This window comes from Falco biarmicus, chromosome 6 (assembly GCF_023638135.1).
Source record: "Falco biarmicus isolate bFalBia1 chromosome 6, bFalBia1.pri, whole genome shotgun sequence".
NCBI classification, from domain to species: domain Eukaryota; kingdom Metazoa; phylum Chordata; class Aves; order Falconiformes; family Falconidae; genus Falco; species Falco biarmicus.
Window position 1 is genome coordinate 12,413,258 of NC_079293.1, and position 19,286 is coordinate 12,432,543.

General features: G+C 42.6%; 1 protein-coding gene across 2 annotated transcripts; it reads left to right on the forward strand.

Annotated features, from left to right (window-relative positions):
- The first annotated feature begins 2,056 nt into the window (after window positions 1-2,056).
- On the forward strand, window positions 2,057-17,338 carry OGFRL1 (opioid growth factor receptor like 1). Of its 2 annotated transcripts, none has more exons than XM_056342398.1 (7): window positions 2,057-2,485; window positions 4,313-4,399; window positions 4,954-5,032; window positions 8,208-8,286; window positions 8,379-8,445; window positions 8,588-8,733; window positions 10,245-17,338. In XM_056342398.1, exons 1-7 carry the CDS (start codon window positions 2,216-2,218, stop codon window positions 10,996-10,998), a joined length of 1,482 nt encoding a protein of 493 aa, XP_056198373.1. In that variant the 5' UTR covers window positions 2,057-2,215; the 3' UTR covers window positions 10,999-17,338. The 2 variants fall into 2 exon arrangements, with proteins under 2 accessions (XP_056198373.1, XP_056198371.1); XM_056342396.1 differs by having other exon boundaries at window positions 2,058-2,485; window positions 4,951-5,032.
- The last annotated feature ends 1,948 nt before the right edge of the window (window positions 17,339-19,286 follow it).

Here is a 19,286-nt window from a genome sequence, read left to right on the forward strand (position 1 = left end):
TCTACTGTCCGTGCTGTTTCTCCTTCCTCCAAAGGTCAGACCACAAACGTGTATTTAGACTGTAGCATTGTTTCGCCATGTAACAGAGGTGAAAAGCATATGTAAATGGTATAGGAACAGGTCCATTGATAGCTGTTGAAATCAAGGATCAGATGCAACCTCTTGTACTGGAGGTTTCTAAAGCTTTGATTTTTCATAAAGCTGGGAAGATATGTCAGGGTAAAGACTGTTAAGTAAATGTCCTGTTTCTTAAATCCTTCAGCAAGTATCCCTGAATGACATTTCCAAACTGGAAGAGTGAGCAAGATTGACCGATTTGTGTATGACCATCCTGTTGCCCCAACCATTACTGTGGAACAGGGACCACCTCCGGTACTGGGGCTAAAATAGGAGGAGGGGGTGGGTGGGTGGGGGTGAACTGAACGTTGGGGTTGGGGTGTTGGCTGGGACCACCAGGTTTGATCTTGGACCCAGTGCAAGTAGCTGGGTCCTGAGGAGGGCAGCAGTGGGCACGATGGTGGCTACGGGGTGTTGGAAAGGCTGAGCAGGCTTCATTAGTCTCCACGAGGAGCAGAGGAGAACTGTCTTGGCCAAGGCAGGTGACGATGGTGCGCGGAGGCAGAGGCACGGGCGCCTGAGGCAGATGGAGCTGTAGGACAGGCTCATAGCTCAGCCGTGCAGCTGTGGCTGCATCTAGGTGAGCTGCAACTACAAATAAGCTTCCCTGAAACACGGCCTGACAACCAGGGTGTGCCCAGCCATTCCCCACCCGTGGTGTCCGTGTGTGTGCAGCCCACACACTTCAAATGAACCTGGAGGAGGGTTCTGTGCAAGGGTGACACGAATGCAGCTAAGCATGATGCTGTGGTAAACTTGAGTTAAAACGATCTTTAAGTTTATAGAGTGGATTGGGAAACAAGAATATACAGATGATGCCACCTCCACACTGATGATTCCTGACATCCAGTTGAAAGGTTGGTACCTGCACTTCAAGAGGATGCTAGAACATGGAAGCAGCAGCAGAAAAAAAGGCACAGAAATGAGTGATGGAATGGGGAAGGTAAATTACGGTGAGAGGTTGAAGAAGCTCGACCTGTTTGGTTTGCCAAGACAATGACTGAGGTGATTTGATGATAGTGCCCATCTTTAGGAGCAGCAACATACCAGACAGCACAGAACTGTCTTTAAGGAAAAGGCAGAAATTTGTGCGTGTGAACTGAAGCCTGACGATCCAGGTTAGAAATGAAGAATGCATTTTCAGTCATGAGGGTGAGAGCAGCCACTGGAACAATGTGCTAAGCCTTCAGCTCATCGGGTCTTTGCTCTAGGCAGCGTTTCTGTCCAAAAGGCATGCTCTAGCCAAACGCAAAATGCACTGCTAACGCCCCTGCCAAATGGACCGTTGAATGTCACCTCAGTGTTATCCCCAAACTCTCAGGCGTTTTAGGAGCAGCTGAAACTGGCTGGTTACCACACTGCTGCCCCCTCCATTCCTGTCTCCTCTGGCACCTGTATATTCCTTGAGGTCCACCTCACCGCCGCCCTTTCCGTGTCTAGTGGCCAGCCTGTGCTTGCACGCTGCCGGTAACACGGCTGCTTCTGTCAGCAGACAAGCACCTGCTGCACAGCGCGCTGCCCCGGGCAGCTGCACCCGCTCCTCTCCGTGACAGCCGCACTCCCTCGCTTGTCTCGGAACCCTTCAGGGGACACCCAGGTCTCCTGCAAGAGGAGAGACCCCCGCGGGGTACACCTCCTCGGAGGGGACATGCCCGCCGTTTCCCTGCGGGGCATGGGTTTCCACGGGGCCGCCCCAGCCCCACGGCACCGTCCCGCGGTGGCCGGGGCGGCGGCGGCGGCGGGTGGCGCTGGGACGCCCCGCACCTCCCCGCGGTGCCGGCGGCCCGTTCCGCCGGGGCCGTGCCCCCCGCCCCGGTACCGCCGGGGCCGTGCCCGCCGCCGGGGCTGGGCGCGCCGGGCGCTGCGGGCGGGAGGGGGACGGGGCGTGCGCGCCTGTCTCCTGTGGAAATCCCGGAGCCTCCAGCTCCGCCCCGCGCGTGTCCGTGGGCCGGGGCCGGGGGGGGAGCAGCCCCGGCCGCCGCCCCGCCCCGCCATGCCGCAGCCGTAGGCAGCCCGCGGCCGCTCCCAGCCCTCGGCCTCCGCGGCCTCCGGGCGGCGCGGCGGCGGCGGCGGGCCCGGCCCGGCCCGGCCCTGCCCGATGGGCAGCCTGCTGAGCGGGGTCAGCTTCAAGGAGCCCACCACGGTGGAGGACTGCGACTCCACCTGGGAGACCGACTCGGAGCCCGAGGCGGCGGAGCCCGGCGGGGAGCCGAGGCGGCAGGAGGGGGTGTGCACCGCCGCGGGAGGCGGGGAAGAGCCGGCCGAGCTGCCCGCCGCAGACTGCCGGCCTCCGGAGCCCCCGCCGCCCCCGTCCCCGCCGCCGGAGGAAGGCGAGCGGGCAGAGGCGGACGCCGCCGGCCCCGAGCAGGTACCGCCAGCGCCGGGCGCGGCCGTGCCGCGGCGGGCCGGGGGGCAGGCGCGGGGCGGCGGGGCGGCGGGCACTGCGCGCTGGCGGCTGCGCCGTGCGGCGCCGGGCCGGGCCGGGCGCTCCTGCCGGTGCCCGGCCGCGCTCCCCGGCGCCGGAGAACAGGCAGAGCCGGGCCGGGCCGGGGCCGCCCCGCTCCGCTGCTCCCGCGGCGCTGGCGGGCCGGGGCGGCGCAGCGCGGCCGGGGGTGAGCGCGCCCTGCGGCTGGAGCGCGGGTGAGCCCCGGCGCCGCCGTGCCTGCTCTCGGGGTAAAACTGCGGCCTTGGGGCCGCTGTCAGTCCCGCTGCTGCCGTTTCTAGGGAAGGTGCTGCTTTCAATTACATGTAGCCTGCACTTGGCCTCTTAATGACACGGGCTAAAGGTCTGAGTGCTGGATTCGCGGCTCCGAGGTGAGGAATTTTCAGAGCAAGTTTCTGTCTTTTGGGAACCTTTGAAAATGCCGACCCCAAAGAAATACAGGGTTGCTTTGCCGATAATTTTATTGGATTTCGAATTGAATGTGGGGTGGACCAGCTGGATCTGATTTTTAGCCTGTTGGCTGTATGACATTTATACTTGATTCAGAAACAGTGCGAAATTAAATAAGCATAAGTGTTCATCCCTCTTCTGCTGGATACACGGTGGTACCGATGCCCGGTAACTGAGTGTCAAGGCGTGTTGCTTGTTCAAGTAAGCATGGTTTTGGCCATAGGTACGGTCAAAGCTGGCCTTGCAATAGGAAAAATGAAAACAGCTGCTTGTTCATCATTAATGTGCTATTGACAAGCCACTGGATGGGCAGTGATACAGGCATTCGTCCAGTGCATTCACAGGGAACTTCCCTTTTTAGGCTTGACTTTAACCTGTTACATGCAAGGAGCAGAATGATTTTTTTCATTCTCATTTGGCCTTTGGTTTTAGTGTAGAGACTCGTTTTACAAGATTGAGGAATGCAAAACCCTTTGTTGCAGTAAGGTTAAAAGAAATTACAAAGAAAATAAAGTTGTCGATAGCAAGTTGAAGTCTCTGTAAACTAATACTTCATTCTCTTGTTCTTCAATGCATGCAGCTTTTTCAAGTGTTCTCTGAAGTCAGTGGGATTATTTCCTTTGACCTTGATGAGCTCTGGTTGTTTCAGGTCACAGCTTCCAAACAGCTCGGGGCCAGTACGATTTCTTGTACATAGGTGTTTTCCCTAAGCAGGATTTTGTTTTGGGGTTTAGTGGTTCTTCTTGCTAGGCTTTAAATTTAAGTTTGGAGGAACAAATAATAGAAAATGGTTCAGGAAAGTGTTAGAACTGCAGTTTGGCTTGTTCATGACTATTCATTTTCTTCCACAGGATGCAATGATAGCAATTTAGTCAATGTGCACATGACGAATAGCCTTTGCGAATAGTATGATTTCCTGTTTGAAATTTGTAGTATCTCTGCATCTTCATGTTCGATTACTTATTTTGTCTTGTGCCATCACTTCCTAAGTTACTTTGAAGTTTTACATTTGGAAATTACAATACACCTGTTGATTTAAATCAGATTCAGTCTCAGTGGAAGGGCATTTTGTAGTCTTGCATTTGTATTTTATTTTATTTTATTTTTTAATTTAGGTTTGAAGTGTGTGGTGTTAAGTATTCAGCAGGGAGATTTTCAGTGCTTGACCAAGCGGTAGGCAAATATGTGGGCTTGTGTTTGTTTACGTGCTGAAATCCATCATGAAAAATAATCATTTTACTATTACACAAATATGTAATTTGCTGGTTTTGTGTGTGGTTATCTACTTTCTAACTGTTTCAGAGTGGTGATGGAACTGAGCTGACAGCCAAGCCAAAGAGAAGCTTCTATGCAGCAAGGGATTTATACAAGTACCGACATCAGTATCCAGTAAGAACATTTTGTGGTTAAAATTGCCTTTTTGGTAGATGACAACACACAACCTAGATGTTCCTAAACATTTGTGGTATCTGATAAGTATAAGGAATGAATTAAAAAGCTGATGCAGAGGCCCAACGTATGCCACTGGGAGAGGAGTGAAACTAGCGCAACATCTTTTCATCCTAGGTGTAACTGCAAACACGGGAGATGTGTAAGCCTGGGAATGGTGGTAGGAGCCCAGAAACAGGCTTATGCCTTGAACATCAAAAACGGTAGGCTACAGACTGTGGTCTTACTGTTATTTGTCACTCCAGTTCCTTGGGGCTGAAGTCAAGGTACTGCTATGCTTGCTGCTCTCACCTCTGCCTTGGTAGGAGAAGGTACCAGCCAGAAGGAACTTGCAGATCCTTAAACTGAGTCTTTAAGGGCATGAGTAAAACTGTGGTTCCTAAAACTCTGAAATGTTTTTGTCGTCACATTATCAAGAGCACAGTATCACTTTCTGGATACTCTTAATAGGATTTTGTAGGCTGATAATGTCCTATTTCCTTTTTTTTTAGCAGAACTTTAAAGATCTTCGATATCAAAATGACTTGTGCAATCTCCGCTTTTACAAAAATAAAATCCCATTTAAACCTGATGGTGAGTAATCTGTGGCAATAATAGTGATAATGAAAGAATAATACTAATAATAGTAACAAAGTGAAACTGTAGTGATAATTGTGGTGCTGACAAATTAAAGATGTATAGTTATATATTGTACAACTTGAAACGTTCCATGCTGGAGTAGCACGTTGTTAACCCAGGAGCAGGTTATGCTTAAACCAGTCGGCTTTTGCTCTCAGGAGGTGGTGCTTTTCTCATTCATTTTCAGCATAATGTAGTTACGGAACATTGTTTGTACCACTGTTTTACGGGAGTGGTGCTACCTTTTATTAAACAAAGTTGAAGTTGTTCCCCTGTGCTGCACAAGCTGTTCTGCTTGAATAGGAGCGGCAGGTATCAGGTTGTTATCCCTGGCACTATGTAAGGGAAAAAGAATGTGTTGTAACTACCTCATATGAGATTATTATAATAACAATAATAAAATCATTTCTCAAAGTCCCTAGTGGTTCTGGTAGTGGAGCAGGAACCTCATATGAAGTGTTCTGCACAAACACAGGATGAGCTGAAAGATGACAAGCCCTGCCCTAGATAGTTTGCAGTCAAAGTATGAGAGACAAGAGGGTAGCAAACAGATGGGGAAGCAGAAGGAGGCAATAAAACAGTCTTGGTTAGAGTGATAGACAGGAGTCTTGGCACGAGAGCTTAGCCATTAGCAAAAAAAAAAAAAAAAAAAAAATTTGCAGGCCAAAAATAAGCTTTTGAGAGCTTTAAAAGAATCATGAGGAGGTTACTTTGAAGGTGTTTGCAAAAAGATCCTCTCAGCATGAGAGCAGCTTGGAAAGAAATACCGAAGTGCAGATTGGAGTACAGAAGTAAGACGTGGAGGCTGCCATTGAGGCATGATCCTGTCAGAGGCAGGACTAGTCTCACAGTAACAAGTGGGTTCTGATAAGGTAGGAAGAGACAGGTCACAAAAGGCTTTGAAAGTTGAAGGCGTACAGTTTTTGTTTGATGTTGCAGAAAAGGGCTTCACAATGGAACAATGCAAAGCAAAAAAAGAGGCAATATAAAATAGCTGTGGTCTAGAAACATGGTCTTACCAGCACCATTCAGGGTCGATGTAAGTGTGACAAGGTGGCACTTTTCAAGGTCAGGAAAAAGGATGCTGAGATGCAAAATGTCAAAAGTTCTAATAGGAAGCTGGATAGGAAGGGGTGTTATACAGAAGGATGTAAAAGACGTACATATCGAAAGGTTGAAGATGAGAGCTGTTTATAGGCAAAATACATATCATAATACCCTCAGAAAGTGGGAAAACAAGTTGGGTTATGTGAAAGAAAGATAAGACCTCCTTTTAATCATCTTGAGTTGTATCTAGATACCCACAGGCAGATGCTGTGTTTTTAGCTTGACCGGAAGAGTTAGATCTGTGAATTACCAGTATAGAAGTAGCACATTCAGGAGACATTGCACAGAGAACATACACAGAAAGAAAGAGAGGGGCACTGAGGTCCACCTGAACCTCCCACGTTGGGAGGCATCTTATAAAGTGCAAAATGGAAGAGCAATTCAAGAGGATTAGCCATGAGAAGAGACAGTCGTGAAAGCTAGAGGAGGGCTTCCCTCCTAAAATTTGTAAAGAATAAAATTTCTATTTTTTTAGGAGAAACCCACAGTTGGTAGTGTCAGCAGTAACTGATAGACTGTGCAGGCTGAAGTGTTGATAGCTGTGACCTCTGGTTGTGCAGAAGTTTTTCTTGAGAATGGGAAAGATTAGCCACCACCTTGACCTAAGTCTGTGGGTCTGTGAGAGTGTACAGTAGGAGTCTTAAGCTACCATGTTAGGGACTAAACTTCTGGGGAATGTTAATAAAAAAACCAAAGACATTTCTAGTGCAATACTAGATCTGAAGCTTAATTCCGTGACCTACAGGTTTAGCTTGTGGTTCTGACTTAGAGCTGGCCTGTTTGTGTCTCTGCCCTGGAATTGAACAACGTGTTTTCCCATGCTTCAAATGTAGGTTGGATACAGTGCAGCGATGGCAGGAGATCCTCTTTGCAAGGTCGTTCTCCAGCCTTGCCTGCACTGGAAGCCACCATGTCCTTAGCAGCCCCTCTGGCTGCTTTCTCCGTTTCTTGAAGAAAAGTACCAAATGAGTTCTCCTTTGTCATTGAGACCTAAGTGGAAATTTTCACTGCAGGGAGAGAGATCTCAGATGTATAATAGGAGACTATCTACCTGTGGCTTTGGGCTTTTTAGGCCGTTCCCAGACTATTTTACTTTAGGAGAAGCTGTGCGGTAGTGGTAAAACTGTTGGTTACAGAGTAGAAATAGGCTAACACTGAGAGTTCCTTCATGGGAAGGGACTGTACAGGTTTTGGAACAAGGAACATCCTGTTACGTACTTTGTGCAGTGCCTGGACAAGTGCCCTGGCCCATGATTGAATTTCATGAGCACGGTCACAGTGTGAAGAGTAATTAATTTCCTTTCACATGTACTTTGTCCCCTTTTTCTATCACTGTGACTTTCCAAGAGGAACTGACTGAACTCAACAACTGGTTTGAGACCACTGAAAGCTGAAATTCTCATTTGTTGAGCATGACCTGAGAACCGAAGGTCAAACTTATAGCAATGGCAGCAAGAATCTTGGCTACAGCTAACAGAGAAGGATTTTCCCAATCTTAATATTGTTTGCAACTGGAGAGATTCCTGGAACGGGAGATTTTGTAATTTGTTGAGGCTTTTATTCCACTAAGAATATGTGTGTCTGTACACACATGCGCGCATGCATGTGGAGTTTTGTCATGTTAAAGCAGTGACAGATGATTCACCACGCAATATTTTCTGTAAGTGGTTTGTTAATTACCAGTCAGTGTGATGAAGGCATCTACGACACGATAACTTTTGGGGAAGTATATTTTACAGACGTTACTGTCACATACCCTCTGCTGGTAAATAGCTCAGTATGTCATTTGGTTTTGTTTATACTGAAATTTGATAAATCTCTTATTTTTAATTAAGTTTTAGTAACTAAATTAATGTTGAATTAAAATGTGTTTGTTTATGGCTGTAATAGACCTTATTTCACGTAGTATGTGAAAGAGAATTAAAGTGTGTGTGCTATTATTATGTTAACGTGACATGTACTTTATGTAGCTGAATGCTGGTTTTGATGGCTACCTAACAGTTTCCAAATTACTTTTATGCAGGGGTTTATATTGAAGAGGTCCTAAATAAATGGAAAGGAGACTATGAAAAACTGGAGCATAACCACACTTACATACAGTGGTTGGTTGCTTATTACCTATTTCTGTTTCAAAGCATTAATTTGATGAAGTGTTCATATACTGTGAGCTGTAATGTGCTCTTTCTTTTAACAGGCTTTTCCCACTGAGAGAACAAGGTCTGAACTTCTATGCTAAAGAATTAACTACATATGAAATTGAGGTAATACAAATTGAACTCAATACAAACCATTATATTAATTTTGATACATAACTGTGTTTTGTTATGTAGAGTTGATTTATACAATGCAGAAGTACTTGCTTTAGTGCCACTTAGAATTTTGGATGTATTCTTTGTATATTAGGAATTCAAGAAAACAAAAGAAGCAATTAGAAGATTCCTTTTGGCATACAAAATGATGTTGGAGTTTTTTGGAATAAAACTAATTGATAAAACTGGAAACGTAGCACGAGCAGCAAACTGGCAAGAAAGATTTCAACATTTGAATGAGTAAGTAATGACATGCACTCCGCTCTTTAGAATTGCCATAGAATCTGTTTAGCCTTTTGTTTTCTAGAGAAAGGGAAGATATATTTTCCAAAGATTGCCAGGAGGAAGAGAAAAAGAAATAGTTAATGCCTGGTTTGTGTCTGTATATGTACATTCCTCCTTCTTCTTTGATCGTGCTTCTCACCCATTACCAGTCTAACTGATGTTGAGTTCCCTGAAAATACAACTTCAGATGGTGCTGAAAAAGATCAGAGTTCCAAAATAATTTGTTTATCAATGCTGAATGCATTTTCACCTGATCCCAAAGTGTTGCTTCTCAGATGGAAAGAATGAGTGGCTTATCTTTGAATTCACATTTCTTTTTGAGAAAAATAGAATTCTCCACACCTGTATGGAAGCTAAATAACAAGATTTCTCTCCCTCCTCAAAACATGAAATATTATATATTTAATGCTTTTTAACTGCAGTGCTTAACTGGAGAGGGTTAGACATACGTTAAGTCAAACTTTAGCCCAGCTTTCAGCAAATTACACTAGTTGCTTTTCATTGGCATTTTGTGGTGCATAAGTTTGCACTGAATTTTGTCCCATGCAGATGAGTTGTATCAAAACCTCTTTTCAGATCTTGTGATTACTTTCCTAATACCTCTGACCTTAGAGCTGAAGATCATTGTCTTGCAGTATTTTGTTCTCCCATCCTAATGAAAGCTTGTAGGTAGAATTGCTGATGGATAATTTTTGGTGAATAATGGGAGTAATTTGTTCATTTTACTGAAATGTTGTATGAGTGTGGGCTCAGACTCAGGCCACAGATAAAACAGTGTTTCAGGAAGCCCAAATGTTACTCACTGCACATTTTTACACTGTAATTCCTGTAATACCAGTGAGTAGCTACCCAGTTTTAAGTCAGGAATTGGGACTTTTTTTACCTAACCTTAGCCATCTAAAATTGAGTCATTTAAGTTGTACTGTTTACTTGGGCATACTTTATGAGGGAGAGAGCTCTTCACAAGCACTTCCAGAAGATAGTTTGTTCCATTTATCTTAAGACAGTGGGACTTGCTCTCCAGAGGTACCTGTTTTTGTCCCAGGACTGACTGGGAGAAGTGCAGGTAGCTAGTCTAGCCTAGAGACCCAGCTTTTAAATAGTGCAATGAATCCTATTCTGTAGCTACAATACACTACAAAACCCATATTTTATAAAGCGACTGGGTCTTCTCCTCAGAAAGAATACGTATAGCAGAAGGAATCAAAATCAGTACACACTTTGATTTTACCTTTTTTTTTAGCCCGTTGCCTCAGTGCGTTTTACAGACACTATTTTCACTCACAACATCCTAGCAAAGGAGGTGCTAGCAAGCTTCAGCAGCTGTGAGAAGTTAAAAGTACAAGAAGTCTGAAGTACACACCTGGAGTGATAAAAAGGAGTGAGGAATTGCAGTTCCAGTTCTGTATCTGTAAGGTGTTTCTTTTTCTGATTCAATGGATTTTTTTCACCCTTTTCTTCCAAAGGTCTCAACACAACTACCTGAGAATCACTCGAATTCTGAAAAGTCTTGGTGAGCTTGGATATGAGAGTTTCAAATCTCCCCTGGTAAAATTTATTCTCCATGAAGCTCTTGTGGAAGATACCATTCCCAACATTAAGCAAAGTGCTCTAGAATATTTTGTGTACACTATTAGAGACCGAAGAGAAAGGAGGAAACTCCTGAGATTTGCCCAGCAACATTATACACCCTCAGAGCATTTTATCTGGGGACCCCCAAGAAAACAGAAGTCAGAGGGAAGCAAAACAAATAAAAAGCCAGCATCTCCAATTTCTATTCACAATATTACAAAACACAAGAAACCAAAAGAGCCTAAGAATACACTGGCAAGTGGAAGCTCAGTTGGTAAAACAACTGAAGAAAGAAAGGTAGAACTCACTAAAAACAGGGAAGAAAATGACCAAGATGAACAAGAAATGAACTGTGATGCTGTTAGGCAGAACAACAGTGAAAAGAACAGTGATACTGACACCGGTCAGCTTTCAAAATCAGAGGAAATTCATGATACTTCAGACAGAAAGGTGGATGCTTCTCATTCCAAAAAAGATGATGAAAACCTGAACAATGACTGTGGAAATCACACAGGCACTATAGAGAAGGATTTATGTGACACTGAAAATTCTTCAAATAACATGTCATCAGATCTACAAGATAACCCTGATAAGGATACACTTTTAGGGGGGACCACCACAAAAAACAAGGATGAGCTCAAATCATGAGTCTGAGGTTAGAAGTCATTATGTTTCATATTGAATTAAGCAAATTATTCATTGCTCCTTCATTTTGGGTGAAATTTCCATCTAGTGTAGAATAAAATGTTCATGACGCTATGCTTATTGCAAATGCATCAGATTAGGCTTCTTTTAGGTTGATTAGTTTTATTTTTTTCAACCTCAGCTTATCAGCAGTCAGCCAGGTGTGGCTTTCTAAAACAATCGTGTATATTCAAAGCTAAGAAATTCATTATCTTTCCCAGACAGATTGCATAGAAAAGCTTATCTATTTTTTTCCATTAAATTCATCCAGTATTTAGAAAAAAAAAAAAGTGTGACTTACTAGAAGCCTTGGAACATCAGAATTTTTAAGTTTCTTTTAATGTACTTTGTGTTGATTTCCTTTTATGAAACAACTAGAAATTACTCCAAGAGCACAGTTTTCTCCCTAGTGGCTATGTTTTTTTAGGAACTACGTTCATGTTTAATGGCAATATTCGCACAGCATCTTTTACCTTAGATTAGCGTCCTTGTCGGAGACACTTAGTAACAGATATCAACATGTCCTATGCAGCTGGGTATCATTGCACATTGAATAAAAGTTTAACTTACAATGAAACTATATCCACAGCTTTTGGGTACAAGGGAAGTTGCACTTTAGACTACTTTTAGTCCCTGTTAGTTCTCTCTTTCTTGACTCAGTTGTTACTGCTACTAACTTGAGGGGAGGGATCTGTGTGATCACTCAGATTTGGTCTCGGTGTGAAAGCTCTCTGTTGATCAGCTGCAATCAAACAACTCCTCCGGCTGGGTTCAGCACCTGGAAAGCCTCGGGACAGTTGAAAAGCAGTGTCTTCATCACAAAGTACCAAAGTCATCAGAGAAAATGTCACTGGGCCTGTCAGGCAGGATCTTCTGAACCCCCTGTTGCTGGTCTGGGAGAGAAAGGCAGTTCTGATGCTTCCTTCCAGCTGTTTCCTCTCTTTGCTCTTTATCAGAGGTCTTTCATGCTTTAATGTTATTTTGTTCATCGGCTGAAACCTGAGGCAGGCCACTCTGTGGCCTGGCTGGAGCCCAGCAGGTAAGCATTTGCCAATTAAGATCTTCCCCAACTTTCTTCACTGAAGGACTGCCTGCTTTCCCCAGTTAGCCTCTTCTGACGTCATGCCATTCAGTCAAACAAGATAGTACCCAGAAAGTTAATTGTGTAGAATATGAATTCAAAAATAATGCAGGTAGAACTCATGCTTTCTATGGTCGTCAAATAGTCTAAAACTTCTGTATGTATTTTCTATTTAAAGTGTATATATTATCCACTGCCTTTAATGTATTTTTGATTAAATGTTATGAGGCAAGTGGCTGACTACAGTTTGAGTGTCAGAGTGCTACAGGACTTTATCCAAGTCTTATAACTCAAAATGACAAAGTCTTCAGGGGTTTCAGAGCATAGACAAAATGTCTTGTATCTTTCTGTTTCACTAATTCCCATCATGGCAATGCATTGTACATTGCTTTTCCTAGGTAGCACTCTTTCTTGGGATCAAATAGAGTGGCAGTTGGAGATCTTGGTACCCGTGGACAAAGATTAGGCTCTTTCCATCCTAAAGAGGCAGGGAAGAGGGAAGAGGTATCCCTCCTTCTCCTGTTCTGACTTGTAAGGAAAGGAACAAGTGGATTTTTTTAAGGGTAACCCAGATGGCTGAAGGAGGCTTTAAGTCTGCCTGAGCAGAAATGCCCCAGAGAATTCCTCCTGCAGACACCACCTCTTTAAAGCTGGAGTAGTGCTGAGAAGCCTTTCACAATACCCTGGACTTGAACTCTGATCCCCTTGTTCATGTTTGCCTCTGACCTTTAGAAGGTGACAGGAAATGCTGAGATAAAATTGGTCCGTGCAGTGAAGGATGCTGACTCCACACGTACACACAGGGAGGACAACTTTATGTTCAGCCTATGACGTTTTAATTCTTGAGTGCCTAATCATGCCAACCTCATAGCGTTTTTACATAGTAATTTCTTTAATGGCATAGCGTAAATTTATACCCCATGTATAAGGAACATAACTATAAGATACGTAGTTATACAGAGACTTCAGTCTATGGACTTTGGCGTTAAGGTTAAACACTTAAAAAAAAAAAAAAAGTAATGCATAGTGTTCAAGTGAAATAAGGGATGCTGCGGATGTTGTTATATTTATACTGTAGTTTGAACATGAATGACCTTGGGTGATATTTCATCTTTTGTCTACTGAACAACAACAAAAAAAAGAGAAATCTTGCTCTAATTTTAAACCAGAAAGCTCTTGGGATGTGCATCCAAGGGATTTCCCTGCAGTATGGTATTCTGTTATTATGTCAGAACTTTCACCTATACATGCTTGCTGGTTCTCCAGTCATAATTAAGTACTTAATGTACTTTTAATCTGGCAGGACTCTCTGCATTAAGGGCCTAGTATATCTGAAAATACAGTCAAAAACTTTGGGACTCATGTCCTTATTACATCTGCATTATTATATTTTAATTTATTTTAAATCCACAACTCAGTATATTTCTGTCAATTTTCATGGAAGTGAGAAGAGCAGTGGCATACCAGTTGCCTACAAAGAACTATGGGGATTAGATAAGTGAGGGGTTTTTGTGTCAGGTGAGCTCCTGCACCCTGTAATCTTGTTTTACAGCTTTATCAACAGAATTACTCCCATGGGACACTTCAGCTTTAACTAACAAATTATGCTCTATGTAAAATGTAACAGTTTACCACTCTGTTCATGGGGGAGTTGTTTCTTCTGATTTCGCAATTGTTTAAAAGAAGGATTCATTACAGGGCAGTCTTACAACGTAGCACCCCATTGAGATTTGTGAGGATCAAGTGGGTCTACTGTATGCATTTTATCACGGAATCGTAGCCCTGGCAACCCCGTGCTTGAAGGTTCCGAGTATTGGCTTTCAGGTTTACAGTACAATCTATGTTGAAATGATTGTATTCTCATAAATGCCAGTACGTAGTTATTTACTCATTACTTCAGGAACTGAGGATGTGCAAAGAAAGTCAGGACATTTGCTCACTGTTAGACTTGCTTTTGTTTTACTCTACACACACTTAAGTGTTCGGGGGTTTCTGCGTTCTTACCGCAATAAAGGGATTTGGCCCAGCGTTTTACTGGAATCTGAGCTAATAATTTATTAATTGAACAGAACCTCCCATACAGGGGTTAATTCCTAGTAAGTACATCTGAGTAGCCTCTGGTACTGTTAAGTGGGAGTAGTGCCTATATGCACACACCTGTGAATTTGATACCAAGTATCCTATGTTGAGAGGATATGAATGCACAACTTGACAGAACGTTACTGAGTGCACACACCTCGGTGAAGGCAATGGTACAAGTCATGCAAAAGTGCAGCAGTTTCAGCTGAGCTACAGCTCTGTGCCCTGCTGTCCAGGACATAGCTGTGCCTCTGTACCTGATACTGTGTTGGCGTAGAGCCTGAAAGCTTAGGTACATGAGGTGTGCACCACAGATCATTCAGGTAAGAAGAGCAGTTACGTGTGTGCACATACCTAGGAGCAGAACTGAGTCCTTGGTGTCCATATTGCTTGTATTTAAAGGCGTAATCCTGAAGGATTATGATAATAAAAATATTTGCAGTAAACCTTTGAGAGCTGCTCCCTGGCTTGGTCAGCTCCTCAGTTTCCTGCTCTAAGATTGCAGCAGTCTGATGTGTTAGGTATTTGTATAATCATAGTTTGTATTTCATGTAACCTAGTGTGTAAGCCTCCTTGAATTATTCCAGGATAATTCTAATAATCTGCAGTTGCATATACCTGTGCTATAACCAGAAAGTTTACAGACCTTGGAAGCTTTGTGTAATATTGATGGATGATGTAGTAAGGTAAGTCAGGGGAGATTTACTACATTTAAATGGAAAACAGCTGTAGTTTGTTTTTAAATTAAATTTATATATATATGTTTAATTTATTTTTTTTGCACTTTTCCTGACAGTTGTGATGGTATTGATTACAAATTATAGTAAATTATGTATGCTTAAGTGAAAAATGTAATTCTTACTGTGCCATAATTGTAGGTAACATATCTTATTGAATTTCCTTGACAAAAGCTGTATTTATAAATAAGATGCAAGTATGTGAGGTAAATTTTGCCACTGAAAGTGTAAGAATATCATGCTAATGATATACATTGTCCCAAGAACTACCAGTGTGGATCAGAACCAAAAAAGTTTCTAGCCTTGTGGCTCCAGCAGTGGCTACCAACAGGTGGTGTGAAACAAAGAACAGATAAGGTGACCCCATTTTTCTCCAGGAATTTTTCCATTTTTGAAGTCGTGGTTTCTTTCAGCCTCTACAATCCCTTGTGGCTGTGAGTTCCATGTGTTAATTATGTTTTGTGTGGAAAAACTACTCTCTTGTTTGTCTCAGATCTTTTATTCAAGAATTGTTAGTGCATTTGGACACAGTTACTAACAGTACTGTAAGATGAACAGTAATCCACTTCAAGAGACTTTTTAAAAGCTGTGGGAGATTCTAATGATAAAATACCTGCTTAGGCAGAAAATGCCCTGTGTTTTTGTCCTTAGGCAGATGTCTGCTTAGGCAGAAAACTTGTCTTATGTTGATGACAATATTATCTTACTTATCCCATCTGGATAAATATTTACACATAAAATCCTTTTGTATGAAGTATTAAAAGTCACATTCCAACTGCAGAACAGATTGATTTATTTATTTATTCTCTGTCAGTGTAAAAAGCAAGATCAGTCAAAGGCAAAACCTATTCCTAGCCCACATCTAGTGAGGTACCTCTGGGTTTGGATACACCAGCATCAATGTGCGTAATGTTGCGATCATGTAGAAGATGGAAGTACTATCTGAGGATTGCTGAGAACCATACTTCTCAGTCCACATTTTGCTAACTTATTTTGATACGTGTCCCCAGTTCCAGTTGCAATTGGAGTAACTGCTCAAAAGGTGTTTTTGATGGCCATCTGAGCCTGAAAATGAAGACTGTGTCAAAAAGGCTTCAAGTATGGGCAACCCACGCACCATTCACATCATGGTCAACAGCATAGATTCACTACTAATAGATACCTAGATGCAGTTCAAGAGGAATGTAAATTGTCTCTCTGTAACAACTCTGTGCTCTGTATTGCCTATGAACTATTTGTTTTCCTGAAAGCTTTGTTCCTTTTTACAGCCCACATTCTTAAGTATTCTTACTTAAGACCATTGGGGAAAGCAAGAGTTTATTTTAAAGAATATATTTAATACATGCTATACCTAATGGACTCCTAAAATATAGTTCAAAAGCTATAGAGATCAATTAAATAGATACCTCCTGTGGCTTTACACTTATAATCACCTTTGTATTTATTTTCAAAAGCATTAAGCTGTTTGCTATAAAATAACAAATGTGAGAATTGGCAAATTGTTCTGAAAGAAATCTCCTACTTAGAAACTTGGCACTTTAATTCTACCACGCTTACAAGTCAAGTGGCATATTCATCAATTAAAGTTAATTGTGAAATATACTGAATGTATTTAGTACTGTGGCTAACTATGTGAAAATTATTGTTTTGCAGTAAAAAAAAGGTTATGGCACTTATATTTTTGGGATCTGCTGAAGCATGTTTGCAAATCATTGTTTGCTCTTTTTTCTGTGTTTTAACCTATTCCATGGTTGTTTGCCCTTTATGCAGTTTGAGTTCAGCAACAGATGATTAGGTATAGTTTTGCACTGATAAAACTTGGAAATATTGTAGACTTCATTGTTAAAATGTATTCTAAGAAAAAAATGCAGTAAAAAGAAAAAAACCAAACCCCAATAATTTTTACTTGCAAAATGGAACAGCTACATGTCAGTTTTTATGAATGATCCTGCTCTCTTCTCTGTATTCCTTTGCAGTGTTTAATTACAGAATGCTGTGCATGTTTGGTAGTACCAATACCATATGTATGTGGTAGGAGTGGTAACCAGTTTCTGGATTTGTAATGCACTATAAAGATATATTTTATATTTCTGTAACTGTATGGCAGTGTTATGCCAAAAAAATTGTATAAACATAAAAAGCAATAGTTTATGTTGCTTACTGCTATATTTTAAATTGTTTGTAAAATTAAATACTTGGATTTCCTTTCAGGTAAATATATTTTTTAATAACAGCAGCCAAAAACTCTAAGCTAATAAAGCTTCTTCATTTAGCAGCTTTATTTTAGCAACATGTACAAATATTGTGAAGCTCTAATAATGTGTAATTGCTGTTCAGCGCTTGTTTGTATAGTCTTCTGTAAATGTATTAACACTTAAAAGTAGGGCATTAAAGGCTCTGGTCCTCCTTTTTTGTTGTCAATGGCAAAACCACCACGGATAGCTGAGGAACAAGGGAAGGCCCAGAGCGAGCTTTACTAAAAGTTTGGTGTCTTTATTTTTTAATTTAAAATATATATACTATGAAAAGACTGGTGCCATTAAAGGGTAAAATATCCATTATGATTGTGCAAGCAGAAACCTTCTTGAGCGGTGCCAGCACCTGGCTACTACTGCTTAAACTTAGCAGGGAAACATTTAACCTGCTGGTTGTATTTATCTTGTGCTGAAGCTTAGAACTGGATGGCTTCAGCTCCTCTTCCTCTCAGTTCTGCAGTAAGCTGTTACTCACGTGGTGGGACTGCAGATTTATGGTAGCTCTACATAGGACCCAACACATTTGGAGAGGGTTTTGTAGGCTCACACATTTCTTCTCAGAGCAAGGAGAAGCAGGAGGGCTTCATATGAGGTCTGTGCTCGGCGTTAACGTGGCTGTGGTAACTAACTTCCATGTCGTCAGGCCACGCAGGGATGGAGTTAAACTGGTAGGCAGTAACACAATGTGTCAGTGTGTTGGTTTCCCCAGAAAATTCAGTTGCAGCTTCCTGAGGCAACTGTAATGGTTCATCTTCTTGTTGACAAAGACTGGCTGCAAGGCTGTTACACTCTTCTACCCTTGGAGTATAAACTTCACAACTGAAGGGCTATGGCCTGCATGGAGATGCTTAGTTACGTTGCTGGCTGTTGTACCAGCAACTCCAGACTTTTTCATGTCTGCAGTAAAAACGTTGTTCCTGTGTGAGCACGGGCCCTCGTGGGTGCCAGAGCCACTTCTGAAGGGTCTTCTTGGGGCTGATTGCAAGGGTAAGAGCATAAACTGATATCCCAAATCTCACTGGCCCTAGTTAATTAAGTCAAACGAGCTTCTGGAGGAGGTGCAACAAGGGGGTGATGGGCCCAGCACCCTGCGCCTTGCCTGCTGCCTCCCCCAGCCAAAGGGGCAGGCACCCACTTGGGAATGCAGCAATATGCCGTCTGTCCGTGCCTTTGAGACCGTACGGGAGCCAACTGCGCTGTCCCCACCGTCACAAAAATATGATGGTGAAGGGAAATACATGCTCATCTCTCAAGGCATGCATTCCCCTACTTTGCTTTATTTTGGGGGTATAGAATCCAGGAAATTTTCAACTGGCTGGGTGACAGTGGGCACAGAGCATGCTTCAGCACTGATGGGAAGAGCATACGGTGAGGAAGGACTGAGATGATAGTGCTTGTGTTTGTGCAAGGAGAATTGGGAAGCACCTTTATTATGCATAGAGCCGTGGCAGAGATGGCTGGAATAAATATAAACTACCTCTGTTGTTTAGGGAATTAAACTGCAAGGTTTTGTTTTGATTTTGTTGTTTTGCTGAAATATTTTTCTAACAGACCTGTGCCATAAAACTGGGATGAGAATATTTTATTTTGATATACGTGGATGATCTTGAGCTAGACCTAAAATGTTTATAACAATCACATTAATTGCAAAATGTGATTTAGCTAGCAAAACCTGGGAATACTCTTCTTGAAATTACATTTTAATGGATTTATTTTTCCTTTGTTTGTCTGGGCTGGGTAATCAACTGGAAGACAAAATATTAAATGTCTCTACTCCCTGGGGTCAAACGGGCCAAGTATCGTCACTTCAAAGTTAAATCGGTAGGGGTGAGTGGAGAGTATCTGTAGTTTAAAAATAGTCCTCCAAAGAAGCAGCAAAAGTATCTACAAAGTATGTTGCGACTAAATAAGGTTATGTAATGACACTGCTTTTTAAATGTTAGCTTCACATATCTTCTGAGGTGGATTACACTGTAGGCAAAACTCTAGTATGAATTTATTGACCTATTTGTACCCAATGTGAAAGTTGCCCTTAGCTCCTTGAAGCCTGTTCTTTAAAGCTTGGCTCTCTTCAGCGGGGGCAGGAAGGGTGGATGTTTA

Excerpts from the sequence above, each read along its gene's own strand:
- OGFRL1 (XM_056342396.1), top strand. The coding sequence starts at position 2,216 with ATGGGCAGCCTGCTGAGCGGGGTCAGCTTCAAGGAGCCCACCACGGTG. Across the intron at positions 8,287-8,378 it reads AACCACACTTACATACAGTG|GCTTTTCCCACTGAGAGAAC; the intron begins GTTGGTTGCTTA and ends TTCTTTTAACAG. Across the intron at positions 8,734-10,244 it reads AGATTTCAACATTTGAATGA|GTCTCAACACAACTACCTGA; the intron begins GTAAGTAATGAC and ends TTTCTTCCAAAG.